This window comes from Poecilia latipinna, unplaced genomic scaffold (assembly GCF_001443285.1).
Source record: "Poecilia latipinna isolate Pla-1442-1.1 unplaced genomic scaffold, P_latipinna-1.0 Scaffold406, whole genome shotgun sequence".
NCBI lineage: Eukaryota > Metazoa > Chordata > Actinopteri > Cyprinodontiformes > Poeciliidae > Poecilia > Poecilia latipinna.
In genome coordinates, this window is record NW_015113022.1 from 241,874 (window position 1) to 257,277 (window position 15,404).

At 36.7% G+C, this 15,404-nt stretch overlaps 1 protein-coding gene and 1 long non-coding RNA gene across 3 annotated transcripts in view; one reads left to right on the forward strand and one right to left on the reverse strand.

The window, feature by feature from the left end:
- LOC106950539 (glucocorticoid receptor-like) overlaps positions 1-13,626 on the forward strand; it is a 59,442-nt gene extending 45,816 nt beyond the window's left edge. For both annotated transcript variants that reach the window (XM_015037462.1, XM_015037463.1), the window contains 6 exons: positions 308-424; positions 3,367-3,639; positions 5,039-5,183; positions 5,840-5,970; positions 8,927-9,084; positions 9,852-13,626. In XM_015037462.1, coding sequence (XP_014892948.1) covers positions 308-424; positions 3,367-3,639; positions 5,039-5,183; positions 5,840-5,970; positions 8,927-9,084; positions 9,852-10,004 — 977 coding nt within the window. In that variant the 3' untranslated portion in view covers positions 10,005-13,626. The remainder of the gene's footprint in view (positions 1-307; positions 425-3,366; positions 3,640-5,038; positions 5,184-5,839; positions 5,971-8,926; positions 9,085-9,851) is intronic.
- Positions 8,850-10,343, reverse strand: LOC106950540 (uncharacterized). The gene is made up of 3 exons (XR_001425630.1): positions 10,254-10,343; positions 9,106-9,168; positions 8,850-8,991 (listed from the first exon to the last, which is right to left on the reverse strand). It is a non-coding gene; the product is annotated as an uncharacterized LOC106950540 (long non-coding RNA).
- Positions 13,627-15,404: the final 1,778 nt, after the last annotated feature.

The following is a 15,404-nucleotide window of genomic DNA, read 5'->3' on the forward strand; positions in this document are numbered from 1 at the left end:
CAATGCTTGTGTAGAGTAAACAGTTATTAAGAGGTAAATCATCCATGATCTGCCAAATCAAACGGATCAAAATGCATTTTTATTCTTGAACACAACCATTGTGCCTGGTGGTAGAAACACAGACTTGAGGGGTGACGCTGTCAACACTACTGGGATGCCACAAGTTTGTGAGGGTTTGCTGTAAAATCAACAGGTGGCGAATGTGGTTCTGCAGGCTGCTCAGGCTAATCCTCCTCAAACCGTCTTAGCCGGCTAATTTGTCCCTCCCTTATCCCCTCTCCTTTTCCTCCTCCATTTGTCTGTACAGGTCAGCACAACTACCTGTGCGCGGGAAGAAATGACTGCATCATTGATAAGATCCGCAGGAAGAACTGTCCAGCATGCCGCTTCAGGAAATGTCTCCAGGCTGGAATGAACCTGGAAGGTAAATACTGTGACAAGTGAATGAATAAGGTCTGCTCTGGTCTTACATTGTAACTCAGCTTTTTCAGGAAGAGGAATTTCTGGGTAAAAAGGAAGCAAATAAGCTTGTTAGGACTGAATGCATTGGCTCACTTAAATGTTGGCATGGCCGTGCAAATCCTGAGTAAAATGGAAAGCCAAGGGATTAGAGAAAAGACGGTCTCCCTCCACCTACACCTTCCACACCCACTTTGTTATGCCGGGGGGGGGGGTTATATTCCAGGAAGAGATGATTAATTTGCACACTAAAGGCCTCAGGAGAAAAAGAAAACTCAGTATAAAGTAGTTTGCAAAAATATCCGTAAACCTTCTTAGATTAAAAGTGTTGCAAGCCCAAGTACAGTATACACTCCCTTGTGATACTTTGTAGAACTGCCTTTCACTGCAGTTAAAGAAAAACTGTTAAAGAAAGTATTAGAAAAATAGATCAGTTGAAAAAATAGACTTGTTGAAAGCTTTGCACCCAACATCTTCTGCTTTGGAAATGGTGTGAACTGATTTTGTAAAACATTCTGTGGGTTTTGGGTTGCTGAAAAACAGACTTTAGAGCATATTCAGAAGTTACTAACTCAAACGCATGTCAGGAAAAGTTTTTATATCTTGGTTTGCAATAATTGAGCAAAACATTTCAGTTACAGTTTTACCTTGAATGGCTCTGTACCACATGATGTGTGTGAGCGAAGGGGGTGGGGGGTGGATTCTTAGAGACTACCGGCTCCAGACGAACAAGGGGGGGAATCAACTTTTTGGGGGGCAAAATGAATTGTAGCTGAATGTAGACAACACCACCAGTAGCCTACAAGCTACTTGTTAACAAGCCTAAGGTGCTGTATTGATATTAGCTAGTCATCTTTTAGCTAACTTTACCAGCATCCAACAGCTTTACTCAACAGTCTGTTAGTTTGGGGGAAAAACTGTGAAAAGTTCTTTACGTTTTGCTGGTTTGCTGCCATGATCCTAACACATTTGCGTAGCTCTGCCCAGCAGCAGCAGGTCTCCTTCACAGGTGTAAACCCAGCGCGAGCGTCGTAGCACTCATGTTGCGTTTAAAGGCGGCTCGGAAAAACAGGTTACGACATGTTAACAACGGATTAAACAGTTTTAACTGCTGATAAAAGTGACAGAGGACACAGATATGGGAAGTGCGGAAGCCCCTATTGTATCAAATTGACAGAGGAATAACAGAGAGTTGGCCATTCTAAGGTAAAAACACAGTGCATACAGCGTTCATGTTTTTTTGTTTTTTGTTTCATCCAGACGTCTCCCCCCCCACTCCCCCCTCAATGGCACAGCGCCCCCCTAGGGGGCACGCCCCACAGTTTGGGAACCTCTGGTCTACAGGAACAAACAAAACACTTTAAAATAGAAAGTTTAGATTTTATCCATTTATATTAAAACTAAAACACTTGTTGTAAATCAATTTTACAGACTGAAAATTACAAAGCTGAACCCTGTGACTTTTTATAGGCCCAAATCACTTTTATGGAAAACACATATTTTAAAGAAATGTTAATTATTGTTGTTTTCTTAAGTTTTGAATTTGGGTCGTTTTTGTTGTGTTTTCAGCATGTCCTGTGAAACAGCACGATCACTGTTAAAATATCTACTTTTAATTTTGAGGAGTCTTAATGCATTAATACATTAATAAGAAAAAACAAATCAGGAAAATATTGAATTTGATAGCAATACTCTATGAACTAGGAAGTCAGAACGCTATGGTTACCATGAACTTAGGCATTTAAAAAAACCATTTGATCTGGGAGTCATCAGGTTTAACACAGCAGCTGCTTTAATTGGATGTTATTTAAGCATATGTTTAGTGTCTTTTAGCATATTAAATTGCTGTTGGTATACTTTATACAAGCTGGTGCTCAGCAAGAGAGACAGGAAGACAGAAAGTGGGATTTGATGGACGTCAGTGCATCAACAGACAGGCTTTGTATTGAAAGGCTTACTGTTGCCATGGAAACGCCAGTGGAGGAAATTAAAAAACGTAGAGTGTAGGAAAAGCTTGTTATTTCTTTTTTCCGGTGGTAACCTCTCCACATCTGATATGTTTGTCACATTTAGTCACAGAAAATGGCGCATCGATAATGTACAGAGCGTGGGCAAAAAGTACTGCAGTAATGGAGAGGAAGTCAGAAATGGCAAAACCAGGATCTTAGAGTTTTGATAATGTTTTTAACAGTGCATACCTTAAGGGTTAGAAAGTAGCTGTAGTGCCGAACCTGACCCAATATCGTCTTCCTTCTTATTTTTAAATAAATAAATCTGCATTAATCTGGAGCCAGAGGCTAAAAAAAAGAGCTAAGTCAGTGTTAAATCAATTAGTTCAGGCTAAGCAGAGATTTAAATATAGGATTTATTCAAGATTTTATCCCATTTTATAATATAATGATTTATTTGTGGATTACTTACAAGATGTCCACTGAATTTTCTCCTACATTAATCACTCTGAAGAATAAACAGTAACTCGTTTGATTGTAATATTAGCATGGCCATGCTCAAAATATTCATTGCCATGTTAAAACTGGAGCAGCACCCAAATATTAACAATAAATTATTAATTTATTAACAGGTATTTAACACTTGGCTACTGAGGATTTGACTCAGAGCACATCCAAAAGTTAAAGTACAGCCTTTAAAGACTGCAGTTATGCATGGAGAGGCTTATAGGGATAAATGGTCCTGACAGTTAGTTCTGAGAAGCTGATTTTAACCGTTTGTATTCAGGATCTTGTTCTTTTGGTCATAATCCATATCATATGACCATAGGGGAGTGTTAAATGCTCTGTTTCTCTGTTTTTCACATAAAATCCATACTTCTAACAATAATCATTTTGTAGTAGCATAATATGTTAGTGAAATAAATTCAATTTTTTTTTCACAATTTGAACTCCTCAGCGAGGAAAAACAAGAAGCTTAACAAGATTAAAGTGCAAACGCCATCCAGGCCCTCAGAACCTGCCAGCAGCCTGGCCATTCCCATCATACCCAGAAGCATGCCGCAGCTCGTGCCCACCATGCTGTCTGTCCTGAAGGCCATCGAGCCTGAGATCATCTACTCAGGCTACGACAGCACGCTACCGGACACCTCATCTCGTCTCATGAGCACCCTCAACAGACTGGGAGGCCAGCAGGTCATCTCTGCCGTCAAATGGGCCAAGTCGCTGCCAGGTAGTGAAATCTTCCTCACCCTTTAAGTTTGGTTTTGATGTGTACTTATTCCAGTCGTTGGTTAACCTTTTAAAGGACTCTCCAGATGTTGAGGCTCTTGTATCTGATTAAATACATCATGGTTGAGCTACTTTAATTGGTTAGATTGTAAGTAGTGGAATGGTTTTTATGCCTCTACCATGCAGTGGAGACAGATGCTCAGCTACCATGTGATAAAATGTGTGGTCTCCAGCAGCTGAATGGAAGTGTAGAGTAATTGTGGCTCATGAAAGAACAATTATTGTCAGAACTAAGCTAACTCGGAGTACTTTGATAATGAAATATGTCTTTGCCTAGGTTAATTCCTCTGTAATTGAACATAAATGAGGTGTTTTAAAGCTTCATTTTTGGTGTTAGAGAGCACAGTGAGGACTTCATGAATTCATGAAGACCTCTGGTTTTATATATGTGACATAAAACCAGAAAAATACATTCTAGTAGAAAAATTCAACTATGAACATTGCTTTCAGAATGAAGTATTATTACAGCTCAATAAATGAGAATTTTCCAAATGGAGCACCACCAAAATACAACAGTCTCTTTCTGGCTCCCTACCATTACAAACTCAACAATCTTATAATATATGCAAGAATATTTATTTTCTAGTATATAAAAAAGAATATAGGAAACACCTTGAAAAACATAAAAACAAACTTATAAAAATTCAGAATTTTGCACAAGTGTTGAACTGCGTAAACAGCAGACAACATCCTGAAACGCCTCAAAACCACATTACCCACAATACCACCATCCTAAAGGGGAAGACTGGTTTGTTTTGGTTGGCAAGCCAGTTCCTACATGGGGTTCCTGTCACTGCATTTGAGGAAATGCAGTTATAGCAGTTCACTCCACAAATGTATGCAATTTAGTTTCAGTTTATTCTGTGGACTGCTAATTTTCTGAAATATTAAATATTGTTTAAGGCCACGATTGGTAAATTTTTAGTTTTATTACTTTCAAAATCATTTTCACCATCACTGTATACTTACTTGTAAGTGACTGTGTATTTATGTTTATCAAAAGAAAATTGTTTTAAAAATGATATTATAATTTTAAAAATATTTGTCTTTTGGTCTTGTACGTTTTCCGTAGTTACCTACTGCATGTCAAACTGGTGTGTAGGGCCTTTGACATACAGGATGCCATCATTCTAACATAATCTTAACCTTAATTTACTTTAAAGAGAACAATAATTATTTCAACAGAACCTTATGGAAGGGTTGCAATCTAAACATTCCAAAAAAATATAGGCAGATATTCTAAAAGAAAATTAAAATGTTCAATTTTATTTTAGGTTCCACTTTATCTGCCTGTCATTTTTGTGCCTTTATATTTAACAGAGTTTATGTGTCCCTCTCAGGCTTCCGTAACCTGCACCTTGATGATCAGATGACGTTGCTGCAGTGCTCCTGGCTTTTCCTCATGTCCTTCAGCCTCGGCTGGAGGTCCTATGAGCAGTGTAGTGGCAGAATGCTCTGTTTTGCTCCAGATCTCGTCATAAATGAGTGCGTACCAGTTATCTGAATATGTATTTTATCAGCAACACATTGTCAGATAGATTTATTAATATAATTATATGTTGCAGGATTGAAAAATCTCATGTTCAGACACAAGAAAATTAATAATGTTTCATCATCTAGATGTGTAAAGCTGGTAGAGACATTTCTCATAATACTTGCAGCTGTTATTGCAGCAAAGTGTGGTTAAATCCATGCCCCCATGTAATTTTATATAAAAAAATAGATTTTATAAAAGAAAAATCAAAATCCATGTGTCATTCTTATTCTCCTGAACAATGATGTTTTGAAATGTTACTTGATGAGCATCTGAACACTCATAGCTGCTTTTCTTCTGCTCAGAAAGAACATAACTTTCTATTAAGATTTAAAATGTACTGAGCAGTAAAAGAACAAGCTTTAGTTGAATGAGTCATAGCCAGTGCCATTTCAATTGTTGACGATAAATTATTGTGTGGTATTTAGGAGTGAAAGTATGGTTTAAAAATTCACCCTCTTGTGTTTTATTTTTTTATTTTATTTTTTGCAGTATTGTAGCGCTTTCTATTATAAGCCAATAATTACATGATCAATTAAAAAATTGACGTTGAGTCGAACTAAAATTTGTTTTCCATTTGTTTGTTCTGCACCCTGTCCTGCTCCAGAGAGCGCATGAAGCTGCCTTTAATGGGTGACCAGTGTGAGCAGATGCTGAAGATTTGCAATGAGTTTGTCCGACTGCAGGTGTCCTATGATGAGTACCTCTGCATGAAGGTCCTGTTACTGCTGAGTACAGGTAATAAAACGCTTCTATTGGCACGCTATAAAAAAATTTCAACAAAATGTTTTTGATTTGACTGCTTAATGATGTTCTATTATGAAAAATTCAATTTAAATATAAAAATTAAGGGAAATATTGTATCAATAAAGATTCAAACTAACTATAGTGATGTGTTATAACTCATTATCTACAGGGGTTTTACAGAGTGTTTCTCAGCAAATTTGATTACCAAATGGCAATAATAAAGAAAATATAGATATGGGAAGCTGAGTCTTTACAGATTGCTTTGTCTAAGCTTATTACTGGAAAGTTTAGTAGAAGGAAAAAGTGCAGAAGCAACAGGGAATAACCTTGAGAATATTAGGATGAATCCCGTTGGTGAGCCTGGGGGAGGATTATGCAATAATCTCAATTGTTTTCTTGTGTATTTCTGAGAAACTGAATTTGGTATTCTGTCAGTAATATGACAAAAAAAAAGTCAATTAGTTATAATTGGTGTCAGTAAATCTTAAATCTGGCAGTTTTCTTATTTTCATTCAAAAATTTAAAACTGCATCAGAAATTGATCATTTGCCTGGTTTAATCATGATTTTTTATCTCCTTGTTGAAAGTACTGAAGGGAGTTTGACAGATTCTTGTACTTATTTCCCTTTGACTGTTCAATTCAAGGTTTCTTGTATTTTTATTTTTTTCAAAATGAGCAGAAAATGCAGCTTTGTTTTATTTTATGCATAAAGGTCATAAAATTATTTCATAAGAATCTTTATAATAACACTTCATTTTTTTTCTTACTTGATCTTTGAAAATACTAAATGTTGAAATCAGCCTTTTTTGGGGGCAACCTTTTGTCATTAGTTTTTCAAAAGCAATTTCCTGAAAGAAACCTACTTTCCTTGTTTTGACTTGAAGGATACAGGTAGTCAAGATGAAGGTAATTTTGTTTCTTTCCTGAGGAGATGAATTACATGCTGCATTCTGACTTACGTAATTGTCAGAAATTGCCAAAATAATGAGAGGAGACTCATTACAAGAAAGTCTCATTTCCCAGATTTGAATGTTTCATTTTTGGTGGCTGACCAGCGATTTATTCATGTAGTCTTAATCATGTCTGAATGGATTTGAGTTGTTTTTTTAAGCTGCTATAAATTAGAAAAGTGCCTTAACTACACTAGAGGAAAATGTAAATGTTTTTCAGCCTTTTTATTGTAGAGAAAATGTTAAAAGAATGGGACACGCAGTCTCTTCTGGTTATTCTTACACCATTAAACACCAAGACAGTTCTCTTTCCCCTTCATTTGCAAACTGTGAATTGCAGAGGAATAGACAGTTCTTTCTAGCTGTTTCTTTGACATTCAGGGAAAAGTGTGCTCTTCAGAGAGATTACATTTCCATAGTGAGCACAGGTTGCATTTTTGCACCTAAGAGCTATTTCCATCTGTTCCCCACAGTGAAGGAGAAACTATCAGGTCAGGACAGCTTTGGTAAGAGCTGATTAAATAAGTCGAGAGGACATTTATCAAAGCTGAAGCAACCCATAAAGCATTTTTTTTGTTTAATCAGCTCCAGTCAGAGAAGCATTTTAGCCGAACAGAACTATTGAACTCTTACACGTTCTGTAGTACAAGTGGAGTTTTGAATATGTTAGAATTTGAATTCGTAAACCACCCCAAAGTAATCCATATTCATAAAGTGGAAGGCAAATGGTAAATATGTTTTCTGAGATGTAAAATTCTAAAAAGTGTGGTGTGCATTTGTATTCAGCCTTCCTGAGTCATGAACTGGTGCTCACTTTACCAGTCTTCCATGGGCAGATTCGAGGAGTTTGTGCCTAATAGTTGCCGTAGCAACAGATCATCCTACCTGAGTTGTGGATCTCTGTAGCTCCTCCAGAGCTACGATGGACCTCCAGCTGCTTTTCGTATTTATACTCTCCATGCCCTACCGGATGTGAATGGCTATGTAATGTGTTTGTGTCTTGCAAAGTTGCTTTATAACCTTATCCTCACTTTACCACCTTTCTGATCTGTTTCTTGGTCTTCATGCTGCTGATTAATCACAGATGATGAGATACTTTCTATTCACCAGGTACCGGATGTTTGAAGGCTTTTACTCAATATTTTATTAAAGAGAACTGAGTACAAATGCATGCCACACCTTTAAGATTTTATTTAAGGGAAAATACTTTCCTTTCCACTTCATAATTATGAATGTTTTGGGGGTCTATTATATGAAATCCCAATAAAGTACACTAAAGTTTATGCTTTTAATATGTCAAAATATATAAAAGTTGCAGATATAACACAAGATGCCAATATATCAAGATGATTCTGCAAAAGCAGGTCATTGTAGCCTTTTCCAACTCCACATGAAGTTCTGTAAAATATTATAAATGGAAAAAAATTGTTTGAAAGATACAAAATGATTCAAAATACAGGCAGAAAAATGCCTCTCTGTGTCAGAGATAAAAGTCCTGATGGAGTCTGCTAATATGTGCGATTATGTAAATCATCCTGCTTTTCACTCCGTCCATAATCTCTGTTGGTGACAGTGGCTTTTTTGGACTCTTTGCCACCCGGCAGACTGACAGGGACTTCATTGATTTATTTGTTTTATTAAACATTTTGCCTTCGCTAGCAAACAAAACGGGGTGTTGGGGTAAATTCTAAAGGGCAATTTTTATATGCAGTTTTAAGTCGACAAAGTTGGTTAAGATGTCAATATAATTGCACCTTGAACAAAAGGCGTGACAAAATACTCTGCATTTTGTTCCAGCTCCTCACAAGCTCTGGTTTATCCGAATGGAAGCAGAAAAAAAGCAAAACAAGGAAACTAAAGACTAATAAAATATTAGTCTTTAGTCTAACTGGCTTTCAAATAAAGTCATTCTTAGCTTTATTTGAAGATTATATTTATTTCCATCTAAGCTACACCCACAGTCATCTCTGTGTGTTTTCTTGTTCCATGTGTGTAGTTCCAAAAGAAGGCCTGAAGAGCCAGGCGGTTTTTGATGAGATCAGGATGACTTACATCAAGGAGCTGGGAAAAGCCATTGTGAAGCGAGAAGAGAACACGAGTCAGAACTGGCAGCGATTCTACCAGCTAACAAAGCTACTGGACTCCATGCAGGAGGTTTGTTACACAAACACTCACATCTGCTCAGCTAGTCGGGGCTTTTTCTTCTCTCGTAGATGTTCATTAGTCAGGCCGTCTGCTCTGGTAGCCGGTTTGAATGAAACATAGAAATCAATGTGGCACCATGTTACTTCTTCACCCAAATCTGACTGAATTTTGCTTTTACTCACTTTATCTTATATTAAAGTTAGTTTTAAGTCCTAAAACATGAGTGTCAGAAAATGTCAAACATTTAGAGAAAATTACTTTAAACTGAGTTTTGATTCATATTATTCACAGATTTGCTACTTCCTTTCATAAATGAGTGGTTTCACTAATTTTATCAATTAATTTTGGTTTAGTTTCTCTCTCTCTCTCTTTCTCTCTCTCTCTCTCTCTCTCTCTCTATATATATATATATATATATATATATATATATATATATATATATATATATATAAAGACAAAACTAACTTACAAATAACTTTTCAGCAATATATAAGAATTTTTCTCTTATAATATTTTTTCTGTTAAAAGTAAAAAATCTGCCATTGGGACTAGTTCTCTTCATTAATCTCCTAGTACACTAAGATATTTGCATTTGAAACTATAAAAAATACTTGGTAAGATTGTGTTTTGCAGTGTTCGTGTTTCCTTCAAAACTCTTCAAACTCTTTGTAGTTCCTCTGACATCCACATCTTCTTAGAAAATCACCCAGCTAACTGAAAACAGCTTCACAGAACGATTCTCATTAAAGACTGGGTGTGTGTGTGTCCCATTCCAGATGGTGGAGGGTCTCCTGCAGATCTGTTTCTACACCTTTGTGAATAAGACCCTCAGCGTGGAATTCCCAGAGATGCTGACGGAGATCATCACCAACCAGATACCAAAATTCAAAGACGGGAGCGTCAAACCTCTGCTGTTTCATCAGAAGTGACAGCCTTAAACTGTGAATCGATGCCTTAACTGCCACACTGCTTCTGGCTCTCTTGCACCAGTTCTGCTTTCCCCTATAAGTCTGGTTCAGATTTTTGTTTTGGTTTTGCTGCCCTGGTCTGTTCAGTCTGAACTCAGAAATTACCTATAGCCTCAAACCTGCTACCAGTGACTGTAGCTCAGTCTCTTGGCACACCAAGAACAATATGAATGTTTCTTTGGAACGTTTGTGTTTCTTCTCAATCCTCACCTCCAGACCTCTGACATTTAATGTTTTTAAAGATGTCCAACGGCCTCTTACTCTCTCCTGCCTGCATCACGAAAACCGTTTCCTCACGCCGATGCTCGCCAGCCCGATCTCCTCCTGCTTGGTGTCTTTCCGCTCGCCTACTCTGCTTTTCTGCGCTGTGAGTGTTGGTCACGGTATGGAGATGAAGGGGACACATTACGAAAGAATCTAACTTTTCTTCTGGACTCGAGGATAAAAAGAAAAGGATATGACCAATGGAAGAATAGAAAACCAGAGCAGCTTGAGGATTGTTCTTCATGTGTTTTTTATGCACGTCGCTGATCACGCATTCAGAGCTCACACAAGGCGTCACGGTCAGTTCAACCTGACACATGTTTACACAGGATGTATCTGAGGGAAAACTAGTGCCTTTTAGTTTGTATGCTCATTATAGCCATCGCTTACAGACACGTCTTGTTTTTCTACCTTCATGTTTTGCCTGGCTTTAGTTTGCTCAACCTGTCTCCTTCTGATTTCTCTGTGAATCGGACATTTCTGGTATTTTGAAAGTGGGACGTCCTCTCTGTCTCTGCTCTGTGCAGGAAACAAAGTCAGCCCAGTAACTTGAAATATTATTATTCTCATATCCAGGTCTTAAAAGGTTTAAAGAACTATGTTATGGTTAAATATACAATTTGTTTTGTATTTGAGTTGGAAGATTAGGTATTATCTCAACCCTACTTCTCTTTACATGTATTGCAGAAGCAGCCACTATCTTACAATTTTTATCTGAGTTGAGAGTGAATCCAAATTCCTATCAAATGGTGAATGTTTGCAAGCAGCTGCATTTTTTATTTTTTGGGTACATTTTAAAAATATGTATCAAATCGAGTGAGCTAATCCATGAAAATGTCCACCATTTGTGTGTGCTCGATATTATCCATGATACTTTAAGTCAACCTCGCTCAAAATGTCAGTCCTGTCCTTTTCACTGCCAGCTGCTCTCAATCTGATCTTGTTGCTTTTCAAATAGTTCCACATTTGTTAAACGTTGTTAATTTAAAGGTTGTGATAGCATCTTGAATTCACCAATCAAGCTTTTTCCAGGCTGTAGCAGCTTCCAGTTTTTTTTTTAGGTCTTACGGCCCCATTCCATTTTGGAGTAATTAATATTTGGGTGCTAAGGACGATAACACGTCAGGTGTTATGCTGCAGGTTCTTTGATGCAGCAGGTAGACTCGAATCCTATAAAACCTGTAAGGATCTACAATGTTCACCCCGTATTTACATCAAAGTATAATGGAACAGTTATCTGATTTTTATTAAGCACAAGGAAATGCATGAAGTACATGCAGTTTTTATATAGTAATACAATCTGAACTGTTTTTTTTTTTTGTTTTTGTTTTTTCCATAAATCTTTGATTGGTGGATCTATGATAGAAGTGCAACAGAAAATGTATTTGGACTACTTTTCCCGCCAAATTCTGATTTTATAAAATGCTATTGAAGAAAGGTGAAAAACAGTGAATAATGCGCCTAAGTATACACTTTAAACATAAAACCTGCCTTTAAATTCATTGTAGAATCCATCCATTTGAAACATAAGAAGCTGCAGTCTAGTCCATATAATTAGTTTATTCTTGCTCAGGCGATGTCTCATTACATCAGACATTTTTGTCCTTTTAGTGCCAAATATCATGAAAGGTTTTTATCAGTTTACTTTTAATATCCTGCAGATGTGAAGGGTCATGTGTACAGTGGTGGTTTGTAACGTTGCTTCAGGGTGCTCAACCTACAGTGTCACAGATAACACCAGCTAACTAGGATCAATTGTTTAAAAGATGATTATTTTTTTCCAGATGTTGCTACGGTCATTTATGTGTATAAAGCATTCGTACCAGCTTAGTGGCCAAATCTACTGTTCAGGTTTGCAGTGGCTTCTGCTGAGTCTAAACACATCGCTGTTCACCTTCCTGCTCTACTGTACTTGGTTTTTCTAACTGAGATGTTGGCTTTCAGGGTTCCTACAGAGTTTTGACAAGCATGAAAGAAGTATGCATAAAGAAATGTTTTCAGTTTTATTTCTGTCCCGTTTCTTAACGTTGCTGTTCCTTCTGTTCTTTTTCCTTGTGTCCTATCTCCCTTCCTTGTGTTCCTCCTCCTGTTGTTGGTTTTTGTATAGTTGAAATATCAGTCCTAAATTCATAAAGAACATTAATAATTAATAATTTAAAGTGAAAGAACTGGGAATGCTGCAAAACTGAGTCTGGGAAAGTGGAATTTATACATGAGCCTGTGTAGGAACACCATATGGATTTTCAACTCTTTTCTTAAATGCACAAAAAATTAGCAGTACTCTTCTATTAAGAGCCATATGTTTTGTTGTTTTCTTTGAAGCCAATCCTACTGGGTGACTGTTTAGTTCAGAGGCTTTTCGGCTGCAGCTCACCCAGTGTCTGCTTTTATCCCGGCGTGTTGGTCAATCTGAGGACTTTAACTGAATCCTCTTGTTTCAGGTGGCTTTACAGTTATTACGAATGTACAGTTTTACATTCATGTTCAGGTGGCGGCGCGTCTGGAGGCCAGCTTTAAAGTAACGCCCCCTCTTACCCCCCGTCCCCACGGCCTGTTTCTAGGATGAGATGTATATAAATAAAAGTGACATATCCAGTGTAATGCAAACAAGTGTCTGTTATTACAAAAAAATAATATTTTTACATGTCTGTCAGCACTCACGACTTTCTTATACCTTTCAGTTTGACTAAAAGCCTTGCAAAAGGGAGACAGAGAGCCATAGAAATACGATTTCAAATCAGGAAATAGACAAATATCAGTGCTTTTGGAGATTGATCTATTGTAAAAAAAAATATTTTGTGTGATTTTTAAATACATTATCCTGATCCTCTTTGATATGACTAATTTTAATTAATCATTTTTGTACATTAAATAAGTCAAAAAAGTAATTATTTTCCCCCTGTTTGTCGGTTTGTGTTTGATACAGGTAGATGTGATGAATACATTAGGAAATGTTTGTCTTGTGAAGTAAATGTCAATTCTACAAGTGTGTGCACAAGTCGACAAGAATGCTCACTGTGTTTTTTTTTTAAATAAAACTAAATAAGGAAGAGGAGAGCTAGAGGGCTGTTGGGGCAACCGACTAGAGGACGTTTATTTTTTAAATTTTTGTTTTGCGCTAAACAACAGTGACCAAAGCAGAGGAGTAACTGAAAACAAACTGAAGTAATTGAGCAGTTACAATTTGTGTAGCACCTATGAGCTTACTTCTTAGCACTTTGGGTTTTATTTCAAATGTGTCTTTTTTTGTAAAAGGTCTTGGCTTTGGATCTCCTGTATATTGCTGTAAGGATCTACTGGTCACTTAAAAGATAAAAAGAAAAGAAAAAAAAAACAAGAAAAAAACAATCTCTCCATGTGAAAATAAATTTTCCAGAGCCTGACAAAATTGCACTACCCTCACATGGGTTGTCACAGTCTAATTTGTATAAAATACATGCAATTATCTTTAAACATTAAGGGCAGATCATGTTTCACTGGTATACAGAGCTATGGCTTTCACTGAAGTCTGTTTTTGTTCATATGTCAGCTATGTAGATGTAATCTAATGTAAAGACAAATATAGATATAAAAAAGTTTAAAAATGGTTTATATTTACACTTCTGTATTCACTGTCAATATTTCCCCCTATTTGATTACATGTTGAATTAGGTTTTTGTGTTTTTTTTTTCTTTAGTTTTTTTCAACATTGGATTTGGCATTGTGTCAGATGATGTCTGTCATCTCTGGTTCAAGGCGGAAATGTGGAAGAACTGATTTTTCTCTAGTTCAAGCATCTTACACAATAAAGTCCCTGTTTTGCAACACTGCTGCCTAAACCTTTGTTCATTTCAGTCAGGTGTCTCCTCTGGTTTGATGGAAATGGCCATATTTACTCAAGTTCAATTTTATTATTTTCAATACGAGACAAAAAATATGAAGTGACGAGGTTAACATCATGAGGTTGAGTTTAAAAAAATGAGGTTAGAACATTGTTGGAAAAGCCTACCAATAAAAACTACAGTTTTTACAGTAGACTTTTTTTTTTTTACATAGTGCACTTTAATTCAGTCCTGAATAGAATCCAATACGGTCAGGTTAAGATAATTTTTCCAGATAATCAAACATGTATATCTGATGATATACATGCAAAGTTGCATAGAGTTAATTTTGGATCAATTCCTTTAATTTTTTTCACAAACAAGAAGGTGAAAATAGAGGAAAGAAAGCTAGGCTATTGCTTTGATCAAGGGTAACACTTTAAACTAGCATTATTGGGCCTATAAACAACTTAAAAAATGCTTAGCAGGCTTCATCAAATACAAAACAAACTGCCTAAAGTGTGTCTAATCTGATTTAATTTAATTTAATTCTATTGAAAGACAACTGAATTAAGTGGTGAACCACTCAGATGAAATCAGAGCTCCACCCAATCAGACGATCTGCACTGAGACGAATGTGTCGGATAGACTGAGAAGTCAGCGATGTCTCCCAACCAATCACAGAGCAGAATTTGAGCTAAATTTGAAAAAGTAAATGCTCAATGCCATTTCTGTTGAACCATCTTTGTTTCTTACAGCAATACACAATAATCTGTGGCGAAGCAACTCTGGTCTGTCAGCCACCTTCTCTGGCTGAGAAAACAACCAGTAACGGCACGGAGGAGTCTCCAGCAAGTATCGATCAGATGCATGTCTAGTTGCTGTGGTTACCAGTCAACGAACATGTAACAATACAGAGAACTATTTTTTTTCTTTATACATAGTTGCAGCACAACAGAGAAGGACTGAGAAATGGCAAAAAGTTTTAAGTCATTAAGAGAGTAAAGTAAATCATTTGGGATTTAATAATTGTGCAGCAAGTGTTAACATTTACCCCATGATGCCAGAGTTTCTGCTTAATCCACTTCAAATTAAATAGAAAAGACAAATTTCTAAATAATGAGTAGAGGTTCTCACACTTCTTTTTCTTAAGGGTCAGAAGAATGTGGGTTAGAAAACAGGAAACGGAGGTGAACCGATTCATCAGCCTATGATTGAAATTGGCCATTTCCGATTGGACAATACTAAAAAACATATTTTTTGTCTCACTCAAGAAATTCATCAAAAACTCCAGCCG